Source organism: Onychostruthus taczanowskii, unplaced genomic scaffold (assembly GCF_017590055.1).
Source record: "Onychostruthus taczanowskii isolate IOZ18803 unplaced genomic scaffold, ASM1759005v1 scaffold28, whole genome shotgun sequence".
Lineage (NCBI taxonomy): Eukaryota > Metazoa > Chordata > Aves > Passeriformes > Passeridae > Onychostruthus > Onychostruthus taczanowskii.
This window is the reverse complement of record NW_024500128.1, coordinates 6,958,804-6,974,414: the sequence shown is the minus strand read 5'-3', so window position 1 is coordinate 6,974,414 and position 15,611 is coordinate 6,958,804. Positions and strand designations below refer to the sequence as shown.

The following is a 15,611-nucleotide window of genomic DNA, read 5'->3' as shown; positions in this document are numbered from 1 at the left end:
ACTTAAAAGGCTCTCAGTGTAGCCTAAATTTCTTTCCTGAAGTCATAGTATTTAGCTGCCCTGGTTTTTTGTAACTTTTTTTTCAGAGCTGCAGGGAAGCACTTAAGGTAGCATGAATATATGGTACTGGAAACCAAAAGCTAAGAAATACGGAAAGCTCTGGTGGAGACTAATTAGGTTTTCTGAGTCACTAATGTTCTTCAGTGTTATTCTGGCAGCAGGAAGTTTGAGACTTATAATCAACATTATAAAAACAAAGGAAGTCATTTCCATGTCAAAGGCTTTCAGGACCTCTCATTCAAAATATGTGTTTTTTTGTTTCTTTTGTTGTGATTGCTGCCAGGGTCGGCAAGCTAGGTAAATTGTTCTTGTTTCTAATAGAATCAAGGTTTCACTTGTATGAGCAGTTAGCCATATAGACACAGATAATCCAGTTCTACATGGTGTTTTTATATATATAAAAGTTTAAGTTAATGCAACTGCAACTTGAAAAATGAGAGAAGATACATAAGAGCAGACATGTGAAAGCAGAGATCAGATTACTAACCTACCAAGAGCATGCTTTCCCCTCCTCAGAACGTAGGTAATGTATGTTTAAAGGGGTTAGCTCAAGGGGGAATATTTGTGTCCTGCAGAAAGTGAACTGGTCCCACAAAGCTGGTAAATAGGACAAGGTACACACTATAATATTTTGCCACTGCATTCTGCTGTTTTTGGTTTTCCCTAGCAAATGTACAAGCTCCAGTGGCAATCCCGCATCTTTACTTCTGCCTTACAAGACTCCTTTGTCTTCTGCACTTATATTCAGCCTGGTCTTCACAAGAAGAGGTCCCAAATATTTCTGTTTTCATAAGATTCTTTCTGTAAGTAAGAATTTGTCTGCTCTGTGACTGAAGCTCAAGTAGTATAAATAATGAGTTAAGTCAGATATGGCCATATGGCGTGGAGTTCAAAACACTCTAACGTCCTGGTTAGTTACCTGAGGCTCTGAGCTCCACATTGCAGCAGCTCTCTTGCTCTCAGCACTAAAATGGCTCATTTGATGCTAGGCTGTGTACATCTAACCATGCAGCAGTCACACAGTGGTTTTCTGAAGAGAAATACTTTCTAGAACATGCCTTCATTGCATGCTAACCTTGGATTAAATGAACCAAGGGAGCCTGAAGTTCCCTAACTTGCTACAATGCAGTCCTGCTATTATTAAGGCTGCTGCTGAACGTGTGAAAGTGTGGGGGATCAACAGAAACTTCACAGAAGCAAAGCCCTGTGGTAGGTGGAAGCTGCAGCCTTGCCACAAAATCTGCAGAATACACTCTGAGGCAGCTCCACAGGAACAAAGCAGAGCAGTAGGAGAAATATCATTACAGACTGAAAAAGGAATCTCTAAGGCACCCTTATTCAGATCACCTCGAAGGCGACTGAAGAGAGAAAGGATTGGTATTGGTAACAAACTAGAAAGCGAAGGTCTCACTCGAGGCAAGAGAAAAAGAGAACTGGTGTGATGAAACAATACAGAAGATGAGAATGAGTGGGGGGAGGAATGCAAGCTCTGGACTGTTTGGTAACAAGGTGTGCCTGTCCAGCATCCCAAGGAACGAATGCTGTTATAGAATGTACAGGAACTGCCAAGGCAAATGTGCTTCACTAGCAGGGGCTTATTCCTGAGGACTGTGAATTATTTCCGCTGACAGTGTGTCACAACCACTATCAAGCTGAGATTGCTGATATCTGTCAGAGAGATTTGGAAATATGAAGGGACAGTCCAGTGATCATAGAAAATGTGTGAGCAAAGAGATGGAGAAGACCTAGCAGAAACAGAAATATTGTGTTCCAGAATGTGCCTTGTCCTGGGACAGCAGAAAACTGCGGAACAAACTCTTATGGATTTTGCTTTCCCTGGACAAAAGAAGTTAGTTAGGACAATCTGATTAAGATGATGTCTCTCCTATGTACTTGTATAGGTCTGTCAGCACCCTTAAGAGTTGAGGAAAATCTAATTTATTTTCAGAGCTTTATTCATTTCCTTCCTTTCCTTTTTTGTTATAAACAGGAAGATTTATTGGAATCACTCCTTTCACTGTAGTGTGCAGGATTAGTAATGAGCTACACTGTCTGAAATGTGATGCTGGATATTAAACATAGCACTTCTCAAAAAAAATATGCAATTCCTGTGAAGATATAAACCCAAGCTTTATTTCTTACTACTTGTATCTTACAGATTGAAACAAATGTCATTTTATTTTTAGAGGTGTCCTGCTCTGCTGCAGCTCTTCTGAAGTAGTGTTGGAGGTTTTCTGTAGCAATTCATGGTTGCTGAATATGGGCACCTTTACATTTAAGAAGGTGATGTTCTGTTTTTGCACACTTACAGTAACTTTTAAAACCTTTAGAATTGTTTAGTAGTTTGTGCCACCCACAGAACCTGTAGCCAGGTTCTGTGGGTGGCACCTGTTGAAATAAATTGCCTGAAGAGTTTTATTAAGAGAAAACAGCCTGAAGGTAATTGATCTGCTGCAGGCTGGAGCAGGCCCAGTTAATCTCAACAGCTGAGCCATCCCAGAGCAATTTTATGAACCTTAATAATATCAACCCTTCGAGTTTCTAAGTGTTCCATGACTCTATTGATTTTGGCAAAAAATCAAATATAGGTTACAGGAGTTAAAAATCAGCAGAACGTATCACAGTGCTCTTTTTCTATGCTGGTTATGTACAAAACTCTATCTGGAGTCTGTACCCTTCAATCACTCAGACAGCAACAACAGACTCCTTTGGTTACTTAATTTATAACAAGGCTACTCAATTAAAATCAAATACAAAGCAGAGCAGACTGTGGGACTTTTTCTCCTGAAAAGCAGGTGGGAAAAATAGTATGTAATCCTCAAACACTTGAAAGGTGTTCCTTTTATGCCCTCATTTATATTTAGTATGTAATAAGCACAGATAAATGTTTCTTGCAATATGAAACTGCCACACATAATTCATGTTGGAAGAAGAGCCTGGGTACTCAGGAGACCGGCTGTCTTATATGAAAAATTGTATTTCTTCCTTGCTTGCTTTCTTGAGATCAGTGTAATACATGTCCTTTGCAGTTATCTCCCCAAAACAGCTAGTGGTAGAAGGGTGATTCTCCCCCAGCAAGGAAATACGGGCCAAGAGGACTTGGACACACAGGATTTCTGTCAGTCCCACAGGCTAGTTTGTTTAGTACCAGGTTTATCTTCACAACCTTATTGGGGTGTAAACGGCCTTACTCCTACCACAAAGAGAGCAAAAGCCATCCTGTTCTTACACTTCCATTGCCTCAGTAGCTGAATCTGAACCAACATTACTTTCGTGTGCTAACAATGTGGCAGTTATCTATCTGTTAAATACATATTTTTTAAAACTTAGTATGGTACTTGCCACATTAGACTCAAACCTTGTGTTTCACAGGATAGGATTCATAAAAATAATTAGGAAAAGGAGATTGACATAAACAGGTTCTAAACATTTTAGAGAAACCTACATATGTGAGAGGAAAAAAGTGGAAAGGCTAGGGAAGGTAAACGGTTGAATGGAAAACTCAAAGATAGAAAACTTGATCAAGAACATAAGATGAAGAGTGCAGAGGGATAAAGAAAAGCCTGAAGACAGCAACGAGGAGCATCTGGAAGGCAAGGAATAGCAAGTCAGAAAGATTAAAATAAGAGGTCAGGGAGGAAAGAGTGAAATGGATCTGTTTGGAGAGACTCATCATTTACTGATGAGGTTATACTCTGCTATATTTAATCAACACTACCAAAAAGTGGTATTTAAATTATTAATATATCCCTATCAGATGAGCCGCTGAGCACTGTTCTGTGCTGAGTAGGAGAGCACAAGGAGGAGGAGGAACAGCGGCTTTGCTGTAGCTGGGTCTTGTTCCACAGTTGTTCACCACTCTTCAGAGGAATAATTAGAGTAGGAGCTTCAGGGATTGTGACTGGGAGCTCCAGAAGGTAACTGCTCTGGAAAAGTCACGAAACACCTCATGTCCCAAGGGGACGAGTCACAGAGTTTATGCGCAACGGGGCCTTTTAACCTCTGAACCCAAAGCAAGGGTTTGGCTGGATCTGCAGGGCATTCATGAGCAAAAAGGCCGCTTTGCAAAGGCAAACCCACAATAAAACTCTAGAACAAGAAGTAGGAGAAGGAACAGGGGTATCTTCTGTGCTGCGGCAGCCCTATAGGAGGTAGCAACAACACAGCCAAGTTACCTTCTGAGAGTTAAAATTTTGGGAATTTGGGCAGGGGGCAGGGGTGCCCCTCACTTCTGGAGAGGACTCAGTTTAAGCAGACGATGTTACAAAGCTGAACGGCGCGGGAACTGCAAAGGCAAGACAGAGAAACACCGAGAGGTGTCGGAGGACGAGGCCGCAGCAGCGCGGGGGGCAGGCCGGCCCGCCCGCACGGGGACCGACGGGAGAACCGCGGCCGTCCCTCAGAAAGAAGAGGGAAGGAGTGAGCGGGAAGAACCCCGCTCTCGCCTCCGCTTTCTCCTTCCTCCTCCCCCTCGTCGCCGGGCTCCGGGGCGGCGCGTCCGTGAGCGGCGGGGCGGAGCGGGGCGGGCGGCGGCGGCGGCGGCGGCGGAGCGAGGACCGGCCGCCCCCTCGCCCCGTTACTACGAGCCCGCTGGCTGCGGCTCCGCCCCGTGGCCTCCGGGCCCTGCCAGGGGGTGGGGGAAGCTCCTCGCTGAGCACCGCCCCCCTCGGCTCGGCTCCCCTCCCCTCCGGCGCGGCGCCCCGGCCCCGGCGGGGACTATGCGGAGATGGTCGTCCCGAGCCGAGGCAGGAACAAAGAGTCGCCGCCGCTCAAGCCCGGGCAGCAGCAGCAGCAGCAGCAGCAGTCGCCGGGCGCCAGCCCCAGCCGCGGCCGCCGGCCGCACTCGCCCGGCAGGCAGGGCTCCGGCGGGGCCCGCGCCATGCGGAAGGGAGGCGGCGGCCGGCGGGGAGCCAGGGGCGACCCCCGGGGACCCTTCCGGGAGGGGCCCGCGGCGGACGGGGAGCGGGACCTGCTGGGCCGCGGCCCCCTGAGTCTCCTGCGCCTCTGCGGAGACCGGCTCCGAGGTGAGGTTCCTGCCCCGAACCCTGCCCCCTCCCCGCTCCCTCTGCCCCCGCGGGGATGGGAGCCGGCCATTCCGCCCGCGGGAAGTGCTGTGGGGCTGAGCGCCGCTTCCCGTCCCTCTTTCCGGCAAGTGGCGGTACCCTTGCCCCGTGGCACGGGGTGGCTTTTGCCGGGGAAGGGAGCGCCGGGACGTCTTTCCCCGGGAAGCGGCGATCGGGGTCCGGCGCGCGGGAAGGTGCCTCCCGCGGGCGGGAAGGAGGAAGGGAGGCGGCGGGCGGTGCCTGGCGCTGCCCGGGGCAGCGGCGGCGAGGTCGCGCTCCTCTCTGCCCGGGCCCGTGCTCCAGCCTGTCACAGCGCGGGGACGGTAAAGAAAGAGAAAAGCTGACAAAACCCACACAGGGATGGCGAGAGGTGGGTGCGAGGGAATGGGAAAGGGCTTTTTACCGCTTCAGCATCCTTTGGGGGAGGAGTGGGGAAGCGTGCTGTTTGTGTAAGTAACTCTTGTGGAAGCACTCTGTCTGGTGGTGATGACTACCGCAGCTTGCGGTGCTGACATGACCAGCCTGTTTCTGCTGAAAAGCATAAAGGGTTCAGTATTCTTTAGAAGTATTGACTTTCTGCTTGAGCAAATTTGCCAGTAACATAATTGTGGAGAAATTCCCTTTTGATAAGTTATTCTGTAAAAGTTATTTCAGAAATTAAAAACCTGGCGATTTATATAGTCACCTTAGTGATGTTTAAAGCTTTTATGTGTAGTTATGAACTTGCTGTATGAAGTTTCTTTCAGCATTTTTGAGGTCTAGTCAAGATTTTTACATAAAACTAATGTTGCAGAGCTCAGATTTCCTTTTATAGCCGCTGTGCTTAAGTGATGCTTAAGGTGCTTGTGTTCTTTCGGCAGTATTTGTTGTCGACAGAAAGGCCTTCATCACAAAAGTGGATAGCAACGTCTGGCTCACGTTCCTTCTGGGTAAGTAGAAGGAATACCTCGTGGCGGGGGGGGGGGATTACTGATCTTTTTACCTTTCTTTCTCTGTAATTGGAAATTGTGTCTAAATATATTTGGAAATAAAACTTTGAAAAAGAAAAAAAACATAGCTGATGTTCAAAAGGGACAGGATATAACCTCCTACCTGGTAACTTTTGGAAAGCTGTTACTGTAGCAGTTGATGTGGTATCACAATATTTATAGGAAAAAAATTCCAGATATTAATGTATTTCTCCTATCTAGTCATTAATTTGTAGGGGAAAAAAGAAAAGGCAGCAACTCTTACTAAGTAATGTAATCACAACAGCTTGTTCCGTGGAAGAACATACAGTTGTAGAGGGATGTAAATTTGGATGTTATTATCTTTGGTAATATTTTTGAGAAAATAATGGAATGATTAGTAACGAAAGTCTTGAAAAAAACACCTAAAGTATTTGCAAAGAAATGCATTCCTAAAGTTAACAGATGTTAGGTAACAGCATATTTGTCAGCTGCACCTTTAGATATACCCTAAAAAGTATTTTAATAAAGACTTTCAGGGTATTCCAAAGATGCTGGTACAGTTAATCGCATCACCAGTAGTCCTGGTTGCCGGAGGGAGTTTCTTCAGTTTGATGAATTACATTGCAAAGTAGTAGCAGGGAAACAGCCCTTAGCTTACAAACTAATTAATGAATAAAGTGTTCCTGAATTGCTTTACTTGCGTTTGTTTATTCAGCATTTCCTAGACTTGTAGTTACTTAAATGACACAGAAATGCTTAAACGATGGTCAGAATTGAAAAATGCTTTCCTCTGATTGAAATTTGAGAGCAGATTAGGGAGAGAGCTTTATAATTTCTGGAATTTGAATTTGTCCATGAAACCCAGTTCATCTATTTAATATTTCAGGGAGGTTTTTTTCATTTGGAGTAAAATCTTAATAGCAAAGTATGTACTAGCATATAGTATTTGCAGTAGTAAAGAATGTACATATACTAAGTATGAAAAAGTGAGTTTTGATTAAGTTTAGTGGAATTTTGAATTTTTGTTGTTGCTTTGTTTGCAAGGATGTAAGGCCCATATTTTAAAAACAGAGCTAGTTGGAGCTAGTTTAATTATAGAGTGTGAGTATTTTTCTCCTACAAATTATCTCCAATTTATGTGCAGCAGTAAAGTTGTCAAGGATGTTCTTATACAACGCTTCACCCTATTATGTTGTTTGGTTTTTTTTTCATAATCACCATTGACTTATTCCTGAAGACATCCTTATTGTATTGCACAGAATCTCAGAACGTAACAACTTGACTAAGCTGCAAATGTAGTCAGAGCTTGCAGGTTCCTCATTGTTTCCAGTTCTGTTGTATTCCTACTTGGTCACTTTGTGGATATTTGCAAAACATGAATCAGTTTATTGTACCCTTCACATCCTGTTGGATTATAGTGTCTCAGCATTTGTTGTTCTCTTGGTAAATAAAGCCAAAGAATGGCTGTATTCTTCAGTATTTAATTTCCAGAATTAGAATCCTTTTTATATGCCATTCATATTGCTTTTCTTAGAATAACACACAGGCAAAAATAGGAAATCTATCAGATTTTACATAATAGCCCTAGTCTGCAAAAATCTTATCATATGCTTTAGTTTTAGGGCTTCTTAGGCTGGGTGAGAAAATGGCATCTGCAAGTTCAAGTACGCAGTAGCTGTGTAAGTGTCTATAGCATTAGGACTATAGTATTCCCTTCCTGTCCTGTCCTTCATTCCCTCTCCAGTAAGGACATTAAGGAGATCAAAGGGTGGTAATTTGACAGAGCTGACTGCATGTTTTGCATCAGAAACTGGCTTAATGCAGTCTGTTGAAAAATGCTGATTTGGACTTAGAGTGGAAGTCTATGAATTAAGCCCATTGTCTCTTGAAATATGAGTAATTAACATTAATTGCTGTGTGATTATGAAGGTCTTCACTTTGTACTTACAATAGAATGATACTGTGGAAATGTATATGAAATTCTCCAAAATAACTGTGAATGTATTTACATTTACTGCATTGACTTTCAATAAAACATTTACTGAAGGGAGGAATCAGATTTAAGGACATTGTTTCCTCTATGAAATAAGTGGTATGTCTGGATGTGAAATGTAATTTCCGTAATAATAGATAATTTATTTGCATCAATAAAATACTGCATATTTGCCTTACTTGGTACCATGTGAATTTGAGTTAATGAACAATACTGGTAACTAAGATGCATTGGACTTTACTTTATATTCTTTCCTAATATGTGATCTGTCTTAATTTTTTTTAATAGTTGGTGTGTGTGTGTATATGCAAATGTATTTCAGTATCTAATCTTACTGAGAATCTTGTGAATGTTGCTGAGAAATAAAATAATGCCTTGTGCACGTGTGTAACTATTAGTCAATAAGCAATAACTAAGATATGGGCTGCTGTGTTTCTTTCCATACAATTGCTGCAGAACATGTTTTTTTTTTTGTATGGAATATGGTTTGCTGCATTGCTGACAGAGCTAACGTGCTTACCTGGAAACCCATGTCGTGTCAGTGCCTGCTCTTCTGAAAGACATTTTCAGCTTTCCATAAGAACTAATGTAAATGTCCTTAGTATAAAAATGACCCCTGTAGCTCTGAACCTTTCTTAAAACATTAAGTTCTGCTTACACCAAGCAATTTTGGTGATTTTTTTTTTTTAGAAACTATGCAAAAAGGTGAAGTTTTAAGTGAAAGATTGAGGTCTTCATTGTCTAACAGGAACCCAGTTGTCTGGGTCCAGTCTTGTCTTTAAAGAGCCTACTTCAAGTGATAGAAGTGGTGCTGTAAAACTCTGAGGGAAGTTTCAGTGTGGTGTAGTACCACCTCACCTGCTGTGTGAAGTGTTTAACATGAGGTCAGTGTTGTTAAACTGTACCAGCAGCTAGTTCAGAAATTTTTTTAGGCAATTTTTTTTGTGTTTTTCTTTTTTTGTTTTGTGGTGGTAATTTTTGTCCTATCCAGCTTCACCTTGGATCTCTTCACTTACAAAACTTAAATTGTAAAATTAGGTCATAATGCAACGCACTACAGTTAGGAACCTTGTTGTGACCATGATAACAAGTACTGGCAGCAGCAGAACTTCCAGGTTCTGTGTTGGAGGAATATGTGAAATTTATTTATTTATTTATTTATTTATTTATTTATATATAGAGTATATATACTAGGACATGAAGTGTACATTAAGTCCACTCCAATTCCACATAAATTTAATGGGTTTACAAAGGCATTTTCTCTTATCCCTGCTGCTTTCCAGAAACAGACAACCCTAGTCTTGTAACATGCAGCCTGAACAAATGCACATTCCCTAACTCTCAGACTATATTCTGCATAAGCGTGCAGGCATTGCTGTGTGTTTTACCAATGTCCAAGCACCTTGACTCATTCCACGTCTTCAGAGAGGCGGCAGCAGTGTCTGGGTGCCAGAAGGAGGGAAGGTGTGTGCTAGTCAGCACCCTGGAGAGGGACACGGTGCTCAGCACCTTTCTGGCCGCAGCTGGGTCTAAGCAGGGAGGTTGATTGTCCTCTCCATTTTCTCTCTGCTCCATACAGCCTATGTGAATTAGAGGGCTATTCATTAACAACAAAGATTTTTGTGGATTAAAGACAACTAGTCTGCCAGATCTTTCTATGGCAGAAAGCCTAGAGGGCAACTGAGACACCTTCAGTCTAGGAGGAGCACTGTGGTCCCTCTAAATGCCTTCCCATTATCCCTCAGTCACGAAGGCTTTGCTTCCGTGGAAGGCTGCATTTGTTGTCAGTGCTGCCCAAGTGAATTGGAGTGGTTCCTGCTCTCTCTGGGTCTTGTCATACTCAAGAGGTCAGAGACCTAGACTGTTAACTCACTGCTTTATCAGCATTTGTCTCTTCCCTTTGTCCCTCAGACTACGTCCCTTGTTCTGTATCTACATGGCAGCAGTGCAGATAGTCTTCAAATGGACAAATGGCACCTAATTGTGTGCAGAGTCTATAATTTTTTAGCAATTACAGTCTCAATTAGATTTGTGTTGGTTGTCATGGTCCATTTGGATTTCTCATATTTACAGCACAGTGTGCTCTGTAAATGAAAATTTATTTTATGAGTTCATTAGGAAAGAAAACAAACATGACAAGATCCAGCCCACTTTGTACAGGCTAGTCTAACATAGGAATTCACTGAATCATCATTTAAGGCATGAGCATTTGAACTCATAAGTTCTCTAGTTCATAGCTCAACTTGAAACTTATAACTTGTGTACCTCTCAGCAAAATAATTACCTAGATGATGGTGGGAGTGTTCATCCTTCCTTTTTCATCATGATGCTGTATCACCTGGGAAGCATGAAAACCTCAGGAGTCCAGCTTCTGCTGGATCTGCTTCAGAAACTTTTTTGCTAAGCTTGTTTTCACCTTAAAGCTTAAAAGTTTGGTCTGTAGTGTCTCCATGAGTTAGCAGATTCTGAAGAAGCTGCCAGACAATCAATACACCAGGAGGTGCAGGAGATGGCTGCAGGAGACAGCAGGCTGCAGGTGATAATGGCTGCAGAGTGACCTTAAGCCCTTTCAGGCCACCAGGTTCTGCCTGTTGGTTGCCCTTGCTTTGACCTAGCAGTGCTGCTCGTAGTGTGCTTCAGGCCTTAGCATGAGTTAGTGAAAATCTGAGCAGGAGTTGAGTGAACAGTCACAGTAGGCATCATAAAAATTCTAAAAAATATTTATGCCTATTAAAAATTGCTTTTAATTCAGTTTTGTTGTTAATAACTGAAATGTGTGCATTAGATGCTGGTGGGTCAGCTTGAGTGATGCAAGCTGTATGTGGAAACATTGCCTAGTGCTGTATACCAAGAAATTTTTCAAAGACCTGTCTGTGGAGGTGTAATTCAGATGTTCCTATTCTTCTGTTCTCTGGGGTCTTGATACCTTCTGTGCATCTCTGAAGCAGTACTGCAGTTACTGCAGTGAACACAATTTCATGTTCAGTTATTTAAATATTTGAGTAACTTTGCACCTTATGTTTCTTTTACAGCTGTTTTCGCAGGAGTCCTACATTGGTAAGGTTAAATTTACTGCTTCAGAGTAATTTAAAATAATAAAAATATAATTTTTGTTATTTTTAGAGAGGATGTTGGGATAGTTTATATTTAGAACATTCCTCTCAAGACTAAATTATGTTTGAACTGAATAATTCTGTTCTTGTGAAGATGATGTGAAAGGTTTCTTAAGCCTGTTCAGAGAAGAGTGAAGCCTGCTCTTCAGGTGAAAAATTGCTGCTTAATCCTTAAGTTTGTGCACTTTAATTAAAATACATTACAGTTTTATATATAGTATATATAGCATTATAGTATTGTTACTAATGCCATAATAGAATTTAATAAATACTCTTTGTTCATACTTTTTCAGTTTCAAATTATCTGAATAGATGAGGATATTGGTATAATATATGAATAAATTACCATAGCAGTTTGTAAGTAAATTTTGAGTATTCATTGATGTTCTTTGCTGTCTATGACTTAGTACATATTCTAAACCAGTTTATTCCATTTTAATTGTTATTATTTTTTGGCAGGTGTCACATAACAACTCTTTTTGAAAATGACCGTCATTTTTCTCACCTGTCAACACTGGAAAGAGAAATGGCTTTTCGCACGGAAATGGTTAGATTATGTTTCAGTGTTTGGAAAACTTCTGTTTGTAATCTGATCATGAGCTTTCCAAAACTTAATACATTCTGCATAAGTATACATATTGATCTCTTACAACTACTGTACATTACACTTTCATGTGCAAAGTATTTGTGTGACTTGCAGCTGATCCCTATGAATGTATCACTTTACAGTTCACTTAAAATATAATCTAAAAGTATGGTTCTAGAGGACCTAAAATAGAAAACTGCAAGTACCTTATACCTTGCTTTCAGTTATAGTCTTATTATGCAGCCTTTTTTGTCTAAATATTTTTTCAATTAATGTATATTGGCATATATGTACACAGACACACCTTTTATCTGCTTTTATTTTGAGAATTGTGAAACACTATGTAATGCATAATTACCAGCCCAAATGAGAGATTGCCAGGTATGCTATGAAACAAAGTGGAAGGAAACCCCCATCACTTGTTTTGGTGGCAGTAATAGAAGGCATTTGAAAAACTGGATAGTCGTCTTCAATAACCCTGTCCTGTTTGTTACGGTACAAAATTTGTTTAAAAATGAAGCTTGTATGTAGTGGTTCCTGAGGCAGAAGCGACATCTTTAATTGTAAATAATTAATCTGTTCTTCTATAGGGTCTCTATTATTCCTACTTCAAGATCATTATTGAGGCACCATCATTTTGGAGTGGAGTATGTGCCATTATGAATGACAAACTGACTGAATATCCTTTAGTGATTAACACCTTACAAAGGTTCAATCTTTATCCAGAGGTGAGTTATGTTTTAAATATAGTACCTTCTGCAAATCTGGTTGTTTTGGCTTTGACTACAAATTTGTAAAAGTTACTTTGGAAAATGTGTTTGCAAAGATACAGTGACTAATGTAGTGTTGCTTAAATATTGTATTTCAGTTCCAGATTTCAAATGAGAAAGTTAGTTCATACATGATGATTAATTTCTAAATTTCAAGTATTTTCGATCAACTATGAAAGCTTTCTAGATCTTAGTATTTTGTGCCCAAAAGTTGCAGACCAATTCTATACTTTTGCCTTTTTGTGTTCTTTTCCCTGAAAGCAAGTAGGTTGCTGACATTATTTACTTCAGGAAGTAAGATGTATGAATTATCAGAAGTATGTGACAATAATGACTGAAGTGATGACGATTGCAAGAGATTATTTTGTTTTCCATTTTTTGTAGGACACACAAAACTGACAGAACCAAGCACATCACAGTTCACAGTGGCTGTGAAATCCATGGGTGGTAACAGTTTACTTAGATGTTGTAGAGGAAATTTGTCTGTGGAGGACTGACTGCTGTTGATTTGTGCATACTTACTGTTCGACTTGTTACCTGGTTAGATCACATTCCTACTCTGCTTTTTTTGTCAGTAAAAAGAACATGTGTTTAAAGTACAGAAATGTTGAGGTTTCTGTCTCTTAAGGTTTTGCCAGTGTGTCTCACACATTTTGCAAAGGGAAGATTCCTTTGGTTAATGTACATTTCTGAATATCATGTGTCAGGAGCAGTTTATTTTTATGAGAACCAACTAATAATGGCTGTGATTGTTGGGTACTAGCGTTTATACTCATTCTTCTGCTCTGTTGGAGCAGAGCTGCTGTCAGGAACTGTATGTGTAAGAGTTCTTGGTGTGCATGTATTTGTACAAGTTGCACGTAGTGGTTTAATTTGCTTCTTAAGTCCTTGCTCTGGAAGAACTAAATGCTATGTAGATGAGCCCTTTTTGTTGCCCTCTCGCTTGTTTAGGGTTTGCTTGGAATTTTTTCCTAATTCCAGGTGGATTGCAATTCAGTTATAGAAATGCCCTACTGTGAACATCATTTGAATACTAAAGAGTTATTTCCTTTAGCTTAAAAAAAATTATTGACTTCAGCTATAGTCTCACTTTCAAAAATCAAAGGATTATTGGTCAAATGAACTTGTTCTTAAAGACTCATCAGTATCATCCTGAAAGATGACTAAACAAATTAGATGATGAAATCAGATGTAGTGGCTGACATTCTATAAGAACACCAGCTTGATTACAGTGCAAAATGTGTATGTTTGTCTGTTCATTCAGATTTTTAGGATTATATTGGCTTTGTACTCTATACTATACTGGTAGAAATTGGTGATGAGGTATGAATTCATTCATCTTTTCTGTGCCTGTGTGGGCATGCAAAGCAGACAAAAAGCCTCCTCTATTCCTTTCAGTCATTTACTGCTTAATGTCTAGACTTCCTGTAAATACTGCTTTGGGGGTTTTTTTAAGTGTGTTTCTTGAGTACTCATGTTTTCACGTAGCTGTATTTATAAAACTGTCAGTAGGTGCAACTTGACATTTGAAATATGTTGTCCGAATTTATAGAATTTTCTTATGATTATAATGGGTCTGGGTGGTGAGAAGATGCTTGTGGATTTATTTGTTGGCAGTAAAATTTTTCCTTCAGATGCACAGTATCCAGTCATGCTCCCTGAAAGTGTTTCTTTTCCTGTTTGATATTTTGGGATCTTTCCAGCTCTTTCAGTCCATTAGTAGCAATAAGGCTGAATTCTAAAAATGTTTCTTTGTTTAATGGATATTAAAATTAAATTTATCAAAGCCAATCTGTAAATCCCATTGCTAAACAGGATGTTAAATTAATTAAGAAAAGTAAAGCAATTCACTTACAGACAGTACTAGCCTTAAAAACTTCCAAAAAAAGGAAAAAAGTAAAATGAGTGTGTAGCAATCAATACATCATTTATGTAAATTATACATATAAGCAGTAAAAAAAAACTATCAACAGCTACAAGGTTGTTCTTGTAGCTGTACAAGATTAAAATCCAAATAAAGTTGATCTTTCAAGTATTTGCTCCATAGTCAGGTTGTTCTAGTAATTGTAGTGTTTTCATTTCTGATGAAAAATGGTGGAGAGATAATGTGTTAGTTTCTGTGGTGGAGAGATAATGTGCTAAGTTTGCTCTCTGGATGTTCATTGTTATGGAACAGTTGATATGTCTGTGTGTGGTCGTGATAATGAAGATGTGAATTGAAATGAAGAGTGTGTTACAAAGGTCCATGTAGTTGGCTTTAAAGCGCACACTCAAAGGCAATTAGTGACAGGGCTTGACTTTTCGACATGTCCTTTTGCAGCAAAGGGCTGGCCTTGTCCACAGAGCGCTCCTGGGTCTGAAAGCTAGGCTTTTGTTTTCCAGGTTGTGCATTTACTGCCTTATCTGATACAGAACAGTAGAAATTCCAGAAACATCACTGTGCTCCAACTGACCTAGCAATTTTGTGCTGCTTACTGATTTGTTTCCGTTTTTATGCCCATGTTAACTGTTTCATGTAAAGTAGCTTTTGGCAAAAAATAGGTTTTTTTCCTTGAAGTACCTAGCCTGATACCTTTTTAGGTATACTTTCTAGGGAGTATTCACGTGTTAAACCTGCAGCAGACAGAGGCACTTATGGCATAAACAGGTTAAATTTTTAAGTTGATAAATTAGTCACTGGATTTTTTTTTTTTGGTGCAACATTAATTTGGCAAGAAGGCTTTATATGCTTTGCTAATGTCAGCTTCAGGGCTGGTGATGCAAATATGCCATTCAGATGTCCTTTACAAAGCACATTCAGGAGATAAGAAGAAAGACACTGATTTGGTTCTCCAGGCCTATTGATGACTGACTGGAGATGGGGCAGTGTCTGGTTCATGTATGCGTATGTGCACTACCAGGAGCACCAGGGCACAGATATTCAGAAACCTTCCAGGAATTCAGGATACTGTACTTTGTAAGGCACGATGTTGAGGCACGGAGTCTTGGTCTAGGAAGATGTAGTTATATTTTAAATATACAGGATTTACGTTGCGAGGGTATGAAGGCCACAGATGAGGTGAGCCATGATGATTGG

The 15,611-nt window shown here is 40.6% G+C and overlaps 1 protein-coding gene across 1 annotated transcript in view; it reads left to right on the top strand.

Annotated features, from left to right (window-relative positions):
- The first annotated feature begins 4,589 nt into the window (after positions 1 to 4,589).
- DPY19L1 (dpy-19 like C-mannosyltransferase 1) overlaps positions 4,590 to 15,611 on the top strand; it is a 45,174-nt gene continuing 34,152 nt past the window's right edge. Inside the window, exons 1-5 of the mRNA XM_041407919.1 lie at positions 4,590 to 5,084; positions 5,984 to 6,052; positions 11,099 to 11,123; positions 11,639 to 11,726; positions 12,356 to 12,493. Of these exons, the coding sequence (XP_041263853.1) occupies positions 4,787 to 5,084; positions 5,984 to 6,052; positions 11,099 to 11,123; positions 11,639 to 11,726; positions 12,356 to 12,493 (618 nt within the window). The 5' untranslated portion in view covers positions 4,590 to 4,786. The remainder of the gene's footprint in view (positions 5,085 to 5,983; positions 6,053 to 11,098; positions 11,124 to 11,638; positions 11,727 to 12,355; positions 12,494 to 15,611) is intronic.